Source organism: Tenebrio molitor, chromosome 2, assembly GCF_963966145.1.
Source record: "Tenebrio molitor chromosome 2, icTenMoli1.1, whole genome shotgun sequence".
Classification (NCBI taxonomy): Eukaryota; Metazoa; Arthropoda; class Insecta; order Coleoptera; family Tenebrionidae; genus Tenebrio; species Tenebrio molitor.
The window spans coordinates 22,920,679-22,936,594 of record NC_091047.1 but is presented as its reverse complement, the minus strand read 5'-3'; the positions used below and the strand labels follow the sequence as shown (position 1 = coordinate 22,936,594).

The 15,916-nt window shown below is 35.4% G+C and overlaps 2 protein-coding genes and 1 long non-coding RNA gene across 4 annotated transcripts; 1 reads left to right on the top strand and 2 right to left on the bottom strand.

The window, feature by feature from the left end:
* Positions 1-5,918: 5,918 nt before the first annotated feature.
* LOC138123950 (myrosinase 1-like) lies at positions 5,919-8,033 on the bottom strand. The gene is made up of 7 exons (XM_069038817.1): positions 7,881-8,033; positions 7,150-7,832; positions 7,009-7,103; positions 6,661-6,957; positions 6,468-6,605; positions 6,303-6,409; positions 5,919-6,236 (listed from the first exon to the last, which is right to left on the bottom strand). Exons 1-7 carry the CDS (start codon positions 7,931-7,933, stop codon positions 6,110-6,112), a joined length of 1,500 nt encoding a protein of 499 aa, XP_068894918.1. The 5' UTR covers positions 7,934-8,033; the 3' UTR covers positions 5,919-6,109.
* Positions 8,034-9,690: 1,657 nt separating this feature from the next.
* LOC138122953 (uncharacterized) lies at positions 9,691-11,945 on the top strand. The gene is made up of 2 exons (XR_011156669.1): positions 9,691-10,228; positions 11,419-11,945. It is a non-coding gene; the product is annotated as an uncharacterized lncRNA (long non-coding RNA).
* Positions 11,946-12,761: 816 nt separating this feature from the next.
* On the bottom strand, positions 12,762-15,835 carry LOC138122947 (myrosinase 1-like). 2 transcript variants are annotated; one of them, XM_069037388.1, is made up of 7 exons: positions 15,699-15,835; positions 14,735-15,417; positions 14,594-14,688; positions 14,246-14,542; positions 14,050-14,184; positions 13,886-13,992; positions 12,762-13,591 (listed from the first exon to the last, which is right to left on the bottom strand). In XM_069037388.1, exons 1-7 carry the CDS (start codon positions 15,749-15,751, stop codon positions 13,465-13,467), a joined length of 1,497 nt encoding a protein of 498 aa, XP_068893489.1. In that variant the 5' UTR covers positions 15,752-15,835; the 3' UTR covers positions 12,762-13,464. The 2 variants fall into 2 exon arrangements, with proteins under 2 accessions (XP_068893489.1, XP_068893488.1); XM_069037387.1 differs by having other exon boundaries at positions 14,735-15,423; positions 15,699-15,826.
* Positions 15,836-15,916: the final 81 nt, after the last annotated feature.

Genomic DNA, 15,916 nt, shown 5'->3' with positions numbered 1-15,916 from the left:
ATAAAAGATTTGAAAGCTTATGACTTCCAATATACACGGTCATGAAGTAACTAATAGAAGAAGAGGTATGCATGTGTTATAACAGTTTCGGTAATATCAAAAACAATTTTGGTTTGAGAACGGTTCCTGTGTGAATGATATACGCTTACTTGACTTCGGTGGTACGCAAAATCAAAGTTAAGATTATGTGAATCTTAGTCTGCAGTTATGTGTAATTAATAATGTTTTCAACGTGTTTGTTGTTCACAGCCTCTCTTGACCATAAACTTTTTCAAATATGCGGTATAAAATGTAAGTTAATAAAATTTAAAATATCTTTGAGTCGTTATACTCTTCTGGGAATTATATAGGTACTAATTAGCATCCCGAGGTTATTCGATTGGGTTTCTCGTGGAACGACCACGCTTTTGCCCGTTGCGAAAATATTTATGGCAACCGTTCCTCGTTATATCACATTATTACACACAATTATTCCCGTGCTGGCTTTTTCGGTACCAAAAAATGAGCCTATCAATATATCAAAAATTCCTGCCACGCCTTCAAAAACAAATTCCCGAACCAGGTTTTTCTCGAATCGCGGGGCATCGACAATGCGATCGGTGGGTCCGTTTAGCATTCTGCCGAGCTGTTTTCTGCAACTAACAGAACCTGTCATTAAAATCAAAAAAACTGGTCGAACACAACGGTCGACTCCGGCGGGGCCTCATTTAACAAAATTCAAAAATAAATTGATGGAAGTCTTGCACGGCGGATGCGCCTTTTTCGGCGATCCACGACGGGATTAGCCCGCTTCATAAATTAGCTAATTAAAATTCCTTCGCTGGGAGAACGGGACGAACAAACAGTTAACGAGGAGCGGCGTCTGATCCCTCGGGATCCCCCGACATCTGCACAAAGTCAGGCCTCTGGATGTCGACCCCGCGAATTAAATTTGCAGAGCTTCGGCTCAAGCTCTGGATTTTATTGGCGTGGCGAAGAGTTAACCCGTGGAGCTTGGAAGGTTATAAAAACCATAATTCCAGATTTCTATCTGGTCAATTAAAGCTAATTATTCCGGTGGTTGTAATTAAGCACGTGATTCGGTCGAGTGTAATTCGAAGTTTGTAACAAAACGAAAAGCGACCATCACCTAATTATCATCGTGTAATAAAACGAAACGCCACAAGAACTCCTTTTCGAAGAACGATTTAACGGAGAGGCCTCCATCATTATTTCCACTTGTGGTCTTTTTGCAAATATTTCTGCAGTATGTTGGTCAAGTGTATAATTTGGTAGATCACGCGAGTGCAATCTAAAGATCAAGAGGCAGACGGTATGGTATTAGCAAGGTGAAGGATGTGTGTTTAGGGTCGGCGGTTCCCATAACCCACTGCAACACTGTCTCGGAGTACCAAAAGTTGCGTCGCAACTTAAGTTATTAAATTTAATCGGCCGGAGAATTTTTTTACGGACGCGCCACCATTGTGTGTAAATAAACACATCATCATAATGTTATTCGTGGCCGTCGCTGCAAAAGAGAACTTCTTGCAGGATAAGACCGCCTGATTTATAACTCTGGTATATTTCGTCATCATACTGGTACTGCCGTTACGGAGCACCATGTATTATTGTTGTTGTGGTCGATTTAACTGCCGCAAAAAACGCGAATTTGTCCGCCATATGTTGGTCGTGTCTCAACGAAATTCGGTATGGTGGTACCGTTAATGGGTTCGTTAAAAGAGTGTTTTTGCACGGCTAACAAGAGTCTAATTTATTCTCGTGCTGTTAATTATGGTACACTGTTTTCACAAAAATTCGGAAACGTCACTGCTACGATAATAAATGGAATATGTCTAGATCAGACGTCTGGATAATGTGATATGGTTGCACAAGACAAATATTTTAATTTTATAGATCGTATTTTATGTACTGATATGATTTATTGTGGTTTTAATGGTTTTCGTTGCGTGCGCCATGATTCAACTCATGCCCACAAGCAACAACTCGTCGAATGGTGTTAGGAAAATTTGAAAAATAGAAAGATACCTTCGAAATATCTTAACATGAATCTGAATCTTATAGGTGGTTTTCTACACGACATGATCCAGTGAAAGACCAGTAATTTAGAACTGTAGGGAAAAAGATGATTTTTTTTCACAATGTGGACCTATTGTAATTGTTGCTTTGGAAAATCAATTCACAGTTGATACAGAATGGTACACAAGAATATGTTTCGTAAGATTCTTTGAAAGCTGTAATTTATCGCGTCCTAAAGATGGGACAGTTTTACACCACGACAACGCTTTAAAATTACGTACTTTTTGGAGCCTTCGGGGGTAAAATTATTAGAACATCGACCTCATAGTCCTGACCTAGCACCTTGTGATTTCTTTTTGTTTGTTGAGTAGTTTGCAATTTTCAAGTCCGATTAGGTTTCTGAAAGTTTTACAAGCCTGCTTTTTCAAGTATGTAATTCAGAAAGAGTGACATTTTTTGTTTTGATGTTTGGTGAACTGAAATGGTTTGGAAAAAAATTTGTTTTTCCAACATCGCTTATGAAAATGATACTTTCATCACTCAATTTAGTGAGGAAAATAGGCGTTTGCATCACTAGTGAGGAAAATGGAGAAAACAAACTCACTAGTGAGGAAAATGGAGAAAACAAACTCACTAGTGAGGAAAATTTATTTAACAATCTACTACCTACATAATTATTAATATAAAAAATTTACAACACTGTTATTTGCATTAATTGAAATTCCAGATCCGGAAGATTCAAAAAACAGGGGAAGTAAAATAATTATGAAGAAATTTAAAATTGAGACTCATTTTCATAAGCGACGTTGGAAAAATAGTATACACAATTCGTGATCAAAGTGCGATTTTTCAACTCGCAATACTATCCTCACTCGCTGGCGCTCGTGAGTACATCATGTATTGCTCAGGCACTTTCATCACTTATGGTGTAATATCTGTGGCGGTCGTGAAAAAGTAGGTAAGTCAAATAATTTCAAAAATGAGTTAACGATGTTTACACCTTAATAATAAATCATGGAATTAAATAATTCAGATTTTCACAGTTTAAAATTTGCTTATATTGAAAGCAAGTACAGGTAGAAAGAAGTTTCTAATTAATTACAGGATTTTAGGAATGATGTGGAATTTTGAATCGTTGCCCTGAAAAATTAACATTTTCGACTTACCTACTTTTTCACGACCGCCACAGATATACTATTACCGATCGAGAAAAAGTTTAATAAATTGGAAAAGTATGAAATTTATTTATTACCTTACGAAATCTTTCTCAAAATCCTTTTTCACAAATCGCAACCCATGCCTAATAAGATATTTGGCTTACATTTTTTTTAGGCTAAATTTAGTGTTTTTTCTGACGTTGTCCTTATTCTCCTTTAAGATCCACCGTTGTCAAACACATTGTGATGGGAACAATTTTTTAATGGAAACCCTTCACTTATCTAGATTTCGATGTTATGTGGAAACGTGGAAATGAAAATGATCTGAAAATGTTTCTTTGAAAAAATAAAGATGATCCGACCGAGTTCTTTTCGGGAAAGAGAATATTTACTCGAAAGTTTTTCGTTCACTGGTCCCGAATTGTGTCCCGAATCATCTGTGGCACTGCTATTGTATATTACAAATACTGACAATTATTTAAATACAAAAACCCAGCCTCGATACTACGACGTAACGTCACAATTTTTTCTGCTCATTTTGACCACTGGCCACTGCAACAAGTAGCCAGACTCTCCATTCAGCGGTTGCCCTGTAGGTGCCTTTAGTTCTGTACACTAATTACAAGAGTACAATTTGTTATCTTGTCACCGGTAAATTTGAAATGAGCTTGGTGGGAAGGCGGAATTTTTGAAAATCGTGCTATACATCAGAATGATTTATTACACCACTCGAATGTATTTTAGGCTATTCCATCTCAATTAGATTCATTGCTTGGAGAACAAAAAAATATAATTAACTATGCTTTGTAGGTTTTTGCCGCTTTTAATCGTTCTAATTGCAATCGAAACGGACACGGAAAATTCAAAAGTGCACTCGTGCCAAAGTCGTCTGTGAAGTTTCCTTTTTTCATTTTTCGACTGTTTAACTAAATCCGAATAGTTTAATTACACGTCGAACGGTCGAAAGATAAATGTATAAATACGGTTCTCCTGTACATACCATGAACCCAGAACTAGTTTTTGCAGGCGCAGTTGGGTTCTTTATATGTTGGTGGAGAGAAGAATCCATCATTTATTATTATAAGTATTACCTTAAGGCGAGAGTACTTACAGTAATTATATCCTATGTAATTATTTTATAAGATGATAAATAACCGGTTTTTGTTGCATCTTGAACCGTGTAGAACAAGTCGGTGGTTCATGCGAACCACACAACTTCTTCTGCGGTTGCTGCATCCAACGCAGACTAATAATAACAGATAAAAGACCCTTCGGCGTGCGTTATCGGAAGCGGTTTTTTGAAACATATTAAAATGCGAGTTACGAGGGACTCTTCATCACGGTGATTTCCACGTGACCATTAAATTCTCACAGATCGGATTTGAACATAGCTTATGCAGTTTCTTCTGGACAATTTACATTTCCAGTCTGACCGCTACCTATCATGGTTCGACCCTTATCAGAACATAAATCTGCACTTTTTTCCTACGATCTGGTTCTGGGAAACGTCAGGAGATAACAATCGAAGACACATCATTAGTTAAATTACATCAGAATTGTAGAATTTCAAGATTATCGTGATCAGTTAAGGTATGTCCAGAAGGTTTCAGTTTTGTTGGTAAGGTAACCGTTATTGCAACGTTTGATATACACTTTTATTTTTTTTACGGATTTGGCATTGCAATGTGATGTTGTCAAAGTGAAAAAACCTGAAAAATTGGTTCACGAAGTGCAATCCAAATTGAAATTTATTCACAACAAATGGATGGTGTCAAGAGTTGATGAGCACGTGCATCAGATAACTTTCTTCTCGTATTTTAATCAAGGAAGATGGTGTAAATAAGAGGTGCTGTCGGTCAGACTCTGGCATGTAGGCGAGGCGAAATCAGGGCATTATCCTTGATCGCATATGAGGTAAATTATGACTGCGTGGAATAACCTTAAAAGCTTGCGCATCGCCAGGGGCCAAAGAGACTTACCCGTTTCTCATTGACACCAGACAACGCTGTAATAACAATTTGTCAGTGGTGTGTCTAATAAATTATTTTTAATGCGAGTCTTTTATGTTTCGCGTATAAATTGCCTTTTTGATTTGTGTTTTTACAAGTGTTGCGAATAACGAATCGAGGACAGACGAGTATTTTTTTTTTGTTGAAAGTGAAAGGAAATAGCGGCTTAGAACAATGCGTGATGAATCTGCACTATCTAAAAGTACAGTTTGAAGAGTCGCAGAAACAAGTTGGAAAACAGCCCACGCAGTGGTTGACCACTGACAGCGGCAATGAACGAGATATTGCTGGTTAAAAGTGATGACTGGTTAGTGACGATGCAAAATGTTGGTGATGTGAAGATCGTTCGCTTATTATTATTACATTATGTTTGTTGTTATAATTTTATACCTACATTTTTTATCAAAAAAGATTTATTAACAACTATTGATCAGTTCTGCTGTATATTATTAATTTTTTTATTGTGATACGCAGAGTAACAAAACAAATTTGTGTTGTTTATTAAGACAAGCCAATAGAAGGGTGATTCGAAGTAATTATAAGGAAATCCACATTTAGACGAAATGTCAGCAAGATTACTAGAAGATCATCTAGTCATAAATTTATTTAATTATAGGAAGGAAGGAAGGAAGGAGGAAAGGAAGGAGGGAAAGAAGTAGAGTATTAGTTAATATCAGTACAATATTAGCAACTTTTCAAGAATTTTTAGCTATAGTGTTGGATAAATGTAAAAAAGTTTGCATCAAAACCATTTTAATAGAAAAATTATTCCCAGCAGAAGCAATATTTCAGATTTTTTTCTGGACATTTTTGGACATACATATATTAAATGTTTTTAGTCAAATTGCTATTTATTTATTACAATGCTGTCTAGTAAAGAATTTTTAATGATTTTGACAATTTGTTATCATGTAATCAACATATAAACTATTCAACACATTCTTCGACCAGGCATCTTGTTTCCAGCACAGTTTTGTAATATTTTACTGACGTTTTTGGCGTTCTTGGACGGTCAGGGTCGCTAAAATTGACTGAATAAAAACCGAATTTTTCTCTGAAATATGAAAAATGTTATGTTTCCGATATTTCTTTCTGTCGTTGAATAGTTTTAATAACTTACGAATATCCTTGGAGCCACTCAAAATTGTCCATTAAACTCCACGCTGTGTATGCCGTCACGTTGACACCATCGTCGTAGATTGCTTCCAGTAAGCTGCTTAGATATTCCTAAAATGTAAAAATAACGTATTAATTTTCTTTTTTATTGGTGTCTGGATTTATTTACCCTGTAATAATTTATTCGGCGGGGGTCATCCAGTGTATCTCCATTATCTGAAAACCCATTTTCAGTAATTATAATTTCAGGGTTGTTGTAAGTGTCCTTTATCCATTTAGTAAGTTTTCTTATTCCCCAAGGAACAACCTAAATTAATTTGTAGTATTAAAAAGTAATAAAAATGGTACGACAATGATTTTACTTTTAGCCAGGACGAGGCCGAGCTTTCCCACGAATCGTCTAAAGATCCTTTGACTGAAATATCTTTATTTGAACTCGGTTCTCCAATTTCATAATCTTCAATCCATTCAGCTAAAGAAGTAGTATAGTGATTAAGGCCGATGAAGTCATAGGTGCCTTTGATGTCTTCTATTTCTTGACTTGTAAATTCAGGAAGACGCGATTTATCGAAACCCTCTTTTTCACTTCTTTCTCCGATTCTGTCGATCATTACTTGTGGATAATTTCCATGCACTATTGGATTTGCAAACCATCCAAACTATAACAGAATTGTTAACAAGTGTGTCTAAATTACTTTTGATGAATATACAGAAAACTGTCCGTTCCTTTCTGCTGCTTCCAAGTCTTTTTCATCATCACTTACGGGTTCGTACCAGTTGGTATTGAGAACAATAGATATCTTCCCTAAAAGATTACAACTAACGTGACGAATGTTTTCCTGAGAGTTTACCTTTTTGTGTTGCTCTGTATTCACTATCATAAATATGATAAGCTTTGGCATGCGATTTTAGTACCATGTGTGCGCAAGTGTATAGATCAATCCCGGGAGCTTTAGTGATGGCAGGAGCTTTTCTGCCAGATTCGTATCCTTGTTGACAGACAACGTGAGGTTCGTTAAATGTAGCCCAATACTGAACCTTGTCCCCAAAAAGGTCAAATGCAAGTCGGGCATAATTTCCATAAACATCGACGATTGTATCGTTGAGCCACCCTCCCATATGCTCTTGGAGTGGTTGGGGTAGGTCCCAATGGTACAATGTAACCATCGCTTGGATGTCATTTTCTTGCAATTTTGTTAAGATGTCTTCGTAATACGCAACACCAGCTTCATTGATTTGTCCATCGATGTGACCTGTTGGCAAGATCCTTGACCACGAGAGAGAAAGTCGGTAGAAATCAACTCCCAAATCTTTTATAAGAGCAAGATCCTCTTCTAATTTATGGTATGAATCGCAGGCGATATCTCCGTTGGAACCATCATAAATTAAATCTGGAGTTGTGTGAGTTAGGTGGTCCCAGATGTTCTCGCCTTTGCCGTCTTCGTCCCATGCTCCTTCAACTTGATAAGAAGCTGTTGCTACTCCAAATTTAAAGTTCGAAGGGAATTGTCGATCATCTACTCCTGTAGCCTTCCTGATTTTTTGTGTTATTGATTGAATCATGAATGAAATGAATACTTACGTCCATAGCTGTAGTAGTGTGTACAAACTGAATAGTACTCTGGAGTGAAACATTGTTGATGTCAACTTCACAAATACTATAAGTAGAGGTAAAATCGAAAAATTTCCTATTTAAAATGTTCTCGATAAGAGTTATCTCATCTAGCAGATGAGCAATTTTAAGATCATTACTTATCAGAGCATTGTATTTTAAAGCGTGCTTAAGTTGTTTTTGTATAATACGTTTTAGTGTTGTTTTGTTAAAGAATTTATGACTCATTGTGAGCAAGAGCTTTTAGTCACATGAAAAAAAGAAACAACACAATAGATATGTAATTCATTTAAATATAAAATATACTGGGCCGATATTTGGCTTAGAATGTATACAAATGCCTTTTCTGTTTTATTTGTGTCTTTTTTGTTAAAAACATAAGAACACAAAGATAACGATTTACCCTCAGCAATCTATTATTTCTTCTAATATGTAAATTATAATGCCGATTAAAAAAAAATAAGAGCAATTTTATTCGTATGCCACTAGTTTTAACAAATATCAACTAAATAACTGTTTTTCAGGCCTATTCTGTAAGACACTTGGTTAAAAGTTAAACGTTAAAACAACGGTTAAAATATTTTAACCCATTGCGCTATTCTCTAAGCCAAAATTTTAACCAAAAGTTGTTAAAATTTAACTCAAATTGCTAATTTTTGGCGGGTGGTCATACCCAGCCGTTAAAAATTAACTTACGTCAAAACGGTCCCAAATTATAATAGCATTCGCAATGAATATTCTTTTGGTGCATGAACTGGAATGAAGGCGACAAATGTACTCGTAAGTAAATTTTTCGACAAATCAAATCTGTCAATTCTATAAATTTTTCTCAATTCTTAAGGGTAATTTTGCCACCGGCGGTAAAAGATGAATCACCCTGTACAGCTTTCTCATTGTAGCTTGAGCTGTAACAACCGGATGCGCAGTGGTCTTACAGCCCCTTCACAAATTTTGTCGCATTTCTTTGCCGCTTCCAGGACCTCTTTATCTGACCTTTTTATTCAACTTTGCGCATCCCTCACAGCTCAAGCTACAATGGGCAAGCTGTAACATATTTGAGTTGATACCTAAAGTGCATCTATCGATATTTAAAACGACCTTTTGATTCCTTGAGGTTGGTTTATTGCCGCTTAACGAAGATTGTCGTAAAAGTGGTACCAATTACCAATTACTTTCATTTATACAGTGAGGGGCAAAAGTAATGCAACAATTCGATAAATCATAAACTGTTGAGTTGTGAAAAAAGAACAAAAACCGGTCGATTTTTAATTTCAATTTCACGTTTTTGAGTAGTCTGTGCCCATACCAATGTAGTCTGCAACTATTAGTTGAGGTTAGGTATAATTTTGCAAATAATTATGACTGTTGTTCTTCCAGCTGACAGTGATTTGCGACGTTGCCATATGTATTTCTACGCTTCCGTGCCTGACTTCATTCTTCAAAATAACCTAGCCGCTAAAATAATGCTTTTTAACCTACCCGTTAATAATTTGTCTTACAGAATAGAATTTTGGTTATTTGTAGATAACCGGTTGTTAAAAATTAATTTATTAGCGGATGGTTAAAATTAACAGACGAGTTACAGAATAGGCCCGTTTATGGATCAGTTCGGCATGATGAGATGAGGAAGCTTTTTAAATCTTTGGTGGTTTAGGATCTCAAAAATTAACATTTCGAATTTTAGATCGAAAGCAAGGCATAGAATCCATAAAGAACGACAATTTGTAATTCAATAATTTTTATTGCTTCTTAATTAATTTTGTAATAAAGCATAACCGAAGGTTTCTAATGACCGGTGATATGTAAAACATCATGAAGGGACGCGCGTCCCGCTACATGCAGCAAAAGGGTAATGAGGAATGTAAACAACTAGCGTTAACAAATTGCTTTTCAACGCTTTGCACCGGAGTCTATGAACTAGCCACTGGAAAAGGTTCTTTAAGGATGTCCTCCCTTCCTATCTTCTGGCCGCTTTTGGTATCCACTGGAAATAGCCCGACTCTCAAATCTAACCGAGGGATTTCCTTCAAAGTCGCTGGGGTTTCATCCCTCATCCGCTTCGTTGTTGGAAATAACTTTCTAGTATAGCTGCATTGTTTTATTCGGTATAGAAACCGACTCTGTCTGTTTGGTCAGGAGTTTCCTATTTTTAGAATATTTCAAGTTATTGTTACAAATTTTTAGTGAGTAATATTTATTGATAACGAATAGATCATTAATTTATTCTGGACTCATTCCAATTTTTTTATTATTATTCATATACAGGGTTCGTCTACTAAAAGTTTATATCCGAATATCTTTTTTAATTATCAATTAAGGTAAAGATTACATTTTTTACTTAGAACATCTCCCTTTTGGAAATTTCCCATTTGTATTAAATCAATAGACAATGCTATTCGTAACAGTTTACAAAAATTTTTAAACATAAAGTTTAATGAAAATCAATGGACTCTTGCTTCCCTTCCTATTTCAAATGGTGGTCTCGGTATTAGGAAAATTCAAGATATCTCTATGCCAGCCTTCCTTGGTTCAATACATGTTGTTCACGACCTAGTCTTTCAAATATTACCAAAAACGGACAAAAAGGTTAGTGTTCATTTTGCTGAAGAAGCTATTGGATTATGGATTGAATTAAATGGTAAAACATTTCCAACGGAAACATTTTTACAAAAAGGCTGGGATATAATCAATACAACAAGAATCATCGCCAATGAAATTGGTTCAGCTCGTTTTCTTGCCGCACAAAGAAAGGAATCTAATGCTTGGCTTCATGCCTTTCCCTCAAGAAACATCGGTACATTTATGGATAACAAGATTTTACAAATATGTGTAGCAAATCGCTTTGGTGTTGAAATTTTTGAGAAACATACTTGCCACTGCGGCTTTACAGTTTCAAATGATGGCCGTCACGGACTTAGTTGTGCTAAAAATAAGGGCAGATTTTCAAGACATTCAGATTTAAATCAAATTATCCAGCGAGCCTTAAGTTCTATCCACATTTCCTCCTCTCTTGAACCATGTGGCCTCTTGAGAGACGATGGTAAAAGACCTGATGGTGCTACACTCATTCCATGGAGTAAAGGTCAACGCCTAATATGGGATGTAACATGTGTTGACACTTTAGCTGATTCTTACATAAGAAAAACTTCCAAAATTGCAGGATCAGCTGCCGAAGAAGCAAGTAAACGAAAACATGACAAATATAAAAATTTAAAGTCTGCAAATTATATTTTTAAAGCATTAGCTTTCGAAACGTTAGGTCCATGGAGTTTGGAATGTAAAACATTTATCGATTTCATTGGTGCAAAACTTATGATTGAATCCGGAGATTCTAGAGCAAAATTTTTCTTCTACCAAAGAATCTCATTGGCAATTCAACGTGGAAATGCTGCAAGTATGTTAGGCACTCTGCCTTATGTAACTCCACTTGAAGAAGTGCATTGTTTATGATTTATATCTATATGTACATTTAATTATTACTTGTTTATTAAATTTTACTACCATTAAGGTAAACAATATTTAGGAATATTATATTTCTCAATGACCTCTTGACATGTGCTTAACAAAAGTTAACGAAACCTGCAAGGATACAGAGTTATTTGAAAAATAACCGCAGTAAAATTTTTTTTTTTTGGTTTTTTCTCAGATTACGTAGTATAACATATTCAGCTGTGGCCTCTGTATCTCCCTGTATTGTTTTTATTACACTTTTACTGATGACTACGCAAAAAAAAGAACTCATTTTCCAGCTGTGTTCAAAACAGAGTTTAAGCGTAAAAAGTTGTTACGAATTTGTTTCACAGGTGACTCATTTTTCAGCAAATAATTTAGATACGTCAATTTGACGGGGCATTGTTATCTTATTTAAAATTCTTTTACTACTGAACTATTCGGTAAAATACAATAAAAATTCAAATAGGTATGTATGTACAAACTCCGGTGTAGGCACGTTTGCATCCTAGGGATCAGTCTTCTCTGGAAAAATTTACTAAACTATTTTAGAGTAAGTTTTCAATAAAACGAATTCAAATGTTATTAATTTTATTTTTTAAACAATGAATCATGGGGTACCCGGTAGCCGGTACCCTCTTTATTTTTTTGTTTTTATTTATAAAAGTGGCTATTATGGAAGTGGGGTCAAGCTTAAAGAGGTGAAGGTGAATAAATAATTTAAGCACATATGTACTAAATAATAACAATTAAAATATCTGCAATAAATTCAACAATGTAACCCAATTAGCAGCACAGAAAATTAAAAAAATGACCTCAAAATAATTTTAACTAAATTAGATGCTCAAAATTTATTTCGACCATTAACTTCCACACACCTTTCAATTCTGGAATAAAAACTCCTCAGTGAAGTTCTTGTTGCAGGATCATTTCATATGGATGAAATTTCAAAGACTTTAAAGTTCTAATAATCGTGTTTTGTGAGACATTCAGTGTAGCCGCTACTGCTCTTGTGCTTGTGTGTGGATTTTCAGTTACCTAATCAACAACGGTATTTTGAAAGTTAATATTTTTGGGGAGTGCATCCCTTACTCGTGGCAATGCTTTAACACTGCCAGTATCTTCAAACAGCTTTATAATTTATGTGATATTCATTTCGGAAAATTTATAATTTTCTTGACGGTCCTGAAGAATTCTTGCTGCTCGATAGCACCGGTGACACTCTCCATACGTAAAAATAATATTAATTTTCTCTTGCTGTGAGAACGACATCTTGTATTTCAAAGCTTTCACGAACTTTTTTACTTTGACGTTGTCAAATAATAAATTAATTATGTTTTTTTTTTTTTTTGTAAATCAGTAAGCCGTGAAGTATTTTTTACGTAAATACACACTGGTGAATGAAGTCTGGAAATTGTCTTTATTTAACATTAATTTATTTGTCAATAATAAGCACTAGGATGATTATTAGGCAGAAAATCTACACGGAAACATTTGATATGCATGTTAAAAGTTATAATGTTAGAAAATGCTGAAAATATTTTTTTTTCATTAATTTTTTTCTTGAATATTCCTCTTCTGTCCAGATCCTTGTTAATTTTTGTAGTGCCTATGTAAAGAGGGCAATGCAGCCTTTATTAAGACTAAATATCATTAAGCAGTCATTTAAAATAACGAAGATATTCAAATATAAAGTTTAAGCAGACGCACCCTGTAGTCATAAAAATAACAGATGAAAGTTAGGCACAAAATAGTTCTTTCAGTAGGAAATTATTGTGTATTAGTTAAATATTTTTAGCCGAATTTGTATCTATTTCTTATAATGTTGTTAAAAACGTTGTCTTTGACATTATTTGAGGAACATATAAACTAGGCAAAAATGAATCGGGAATTTTTCCTTTTTTGATTTTTTTATAAATACCGTTTAAAATTTGTAATGAAATGTGTTACAAATATATTAATCTACACATTAAATGTAATGTTTCAAGTACTTGTAACATTTAAAATTTATCTTGTGTTTAAGAATACGTGGGAGGATTGGGGCAATTATTTTGCTTTCCAAGAAAAATTGTGGAATTCCCTATTCATTTTTGCCTAGTTTATTTTATTCAATACATTTATCAACTAGGCATCTTGTTTCTAATACAGTTTTGTAATATTTTACTGAAGATTTTGGTGTTCGTGGACGGTCAGGGTCGCTAAAATTGACTGAATACAAACCAAGCTTTGCCCTGAAACGTAGATTATGTTACGTTTTGTTTTTTCCCTGTCTTTAAATACAGGGTTATTATAAATGATTTTCCCATCGCAGTTGGCGTTGAAAACTATACAAATGTTGGATGTGCCGCGAGCCTCGCAATATGAGACAGACTAGTAGACAGATTTTCGGCGGTAAAAACTACTGCCAGTATCGTTACCTACTGGCGATACTAGTCTGACTCATGCTATGAGGCTTGCGGCCTACCACCAACGCCAACTGCGATGGGACAATAATTTATAATAAACCTGTAGTTTTTGTAACTTACGAATATCCTTGGAACCACTCAAAGTTGTCCATTAAGCTCCACGCTGTGTATGCAGTCACGTTGACCTCATCGTCGTAGATCGCTTCTAGTAAGTTACTTAGATATTCCTAAATTTTAAATTACATAAATCAAAGCTTATTTAATCAGTTTCAGTGTTTATTTACCCTATAATAATTTGTTCGACGAGGGTCATCTATATCACCCGTGTCTGAAAATCCATTTTCAGTAATTATAATTTCAGGATTATTATAATTGTCTTTTATCCATTTAGTAAGTTTTCTTATCCCCCAAGGAACAACCTAAAATTAAATGAATTGTTAGTATTAAGTAGCAATAAAAATCACGCAACTGTCAGTTTACTTTTAGCCAATCCGAAGCTGAAGTTTCCCATGAATCGTCGTCGTATACTTCTGCTGAAACATCTTTAATTGAACTCGGTTCTCCAATTTCATAATCTTCAATCCACTGAACTAAAGAAGTAGAATAGTGATTAACACCGATGAAGTCATACGTCCCTTTGATATCTTCGATTTCTTCACTTGTAAATTCAGGAAGACGTGATTTATCGAAACCTTCTTTTTCACTTCTTTCTCCTATTCTGTCGATCATTACTTGTGGATAATTTCCATGCACTATTGGGTTTGCAAACCATCCAAACTATAACAGAATTGTTACCAAGTGTGTCTAAATTACTTTTGATGAATATACAGAAAATTGTCTCTTCCTTTCTGCTGCTTCCAAGTCTTTTTCATCATCACTTGCGGGTTCGAACCAGTTGGTATTAAGAACAATAGATATCTTCCCTAAAAGATTACAACTAACGTGACGAATGTTTTCCTGAGAGTTTACCTTTTTGTGTTGCTCTGTATTCACTATCATAAATATGATAAGCTTTGGCATGCGATTTTAGTACCACGTGTGCGCAAGTGTATAGATCAATCCCGGGAGCTTTAGTGATGGCAGGAGCTTTTCCGCCAGATTCGTATCCTTGTTGACAGACAATGTAAGGTTCGTTAAATGTAACCCAATACTGAACCTTGTCTCCAAAAAGTTCAAATGCAAGCCGGGCATAATTTGCATAAACATCGACGATTGTTTCGTTGAGCCACCCTCCCAGATCCTCTTGAAGGGGTTGTGGAAGATCCCAATGGTACAACGTAACCACTGCTTCGATTCCATTTTCTTGCAACTTTGTGAAGATGTCTTCGTAATACGCAACACCTGCTTCATTGATTTGTCCATCGATGTGACCTGTTGGCAAGATCCTGGGCCACGAGATAGAAAGTCGGTAAAAATCTACTCCCAACTCTTTTAGGAGATCAAGGTCGGTGTCGAATTTGTGGTACGAATCACAGGCGATGTCTCCGTTGGAACTGTCATAAATTGAATCCGGAGTTGTGTGAGTTAGGTGGTCCCAGATGTTCTCGCCTTTGCCGTCTTCATCCCATGCTCCTTCAACTTGATAAGAAGCTGTTGCCACTCCAAATTTAAAGTTTGGAGGAAATGTACGATTATCCACACCTGAAACGGTTCTGATTCTTTGTGTTTTTGAATGAAACACGAATGAAATTAATACAGGGTTATTATAAATTATTGTTCTTCCATTGCAGTTGGCGTTGGTGACGTAGTTATGTGCCGCAAGCCTCATAACATGAGTGAGACTAGTTTCGTCGATAGGTGGCGATATTGGCGGTAGTGGATATCTGTCCACTAGTTTGTCTAACGTTGCGAGGCTGGCGGCACATCCGAAATTTGTGTGGGTTTTCAACGCCAACTGCGATGGGACAATCATTTATAATAACACTGTACTTACGTCCATAGCTGCAGTAGGATACACACAGTGGAAATTACTTTTAGGAGAAACATTTTTTAATGCAACTTTAAGAACAATAAAAAGAAAAATCGAAAGATCTCTTATTTAAAACTTTCTTGATATGACTTATCTAATAGATGACAAGATTAGTCGTTATTGTACGTACTTCTTATTACTTATCACTGTCGCACTTGTAATTTGTAACTGAAAAGTTTTGA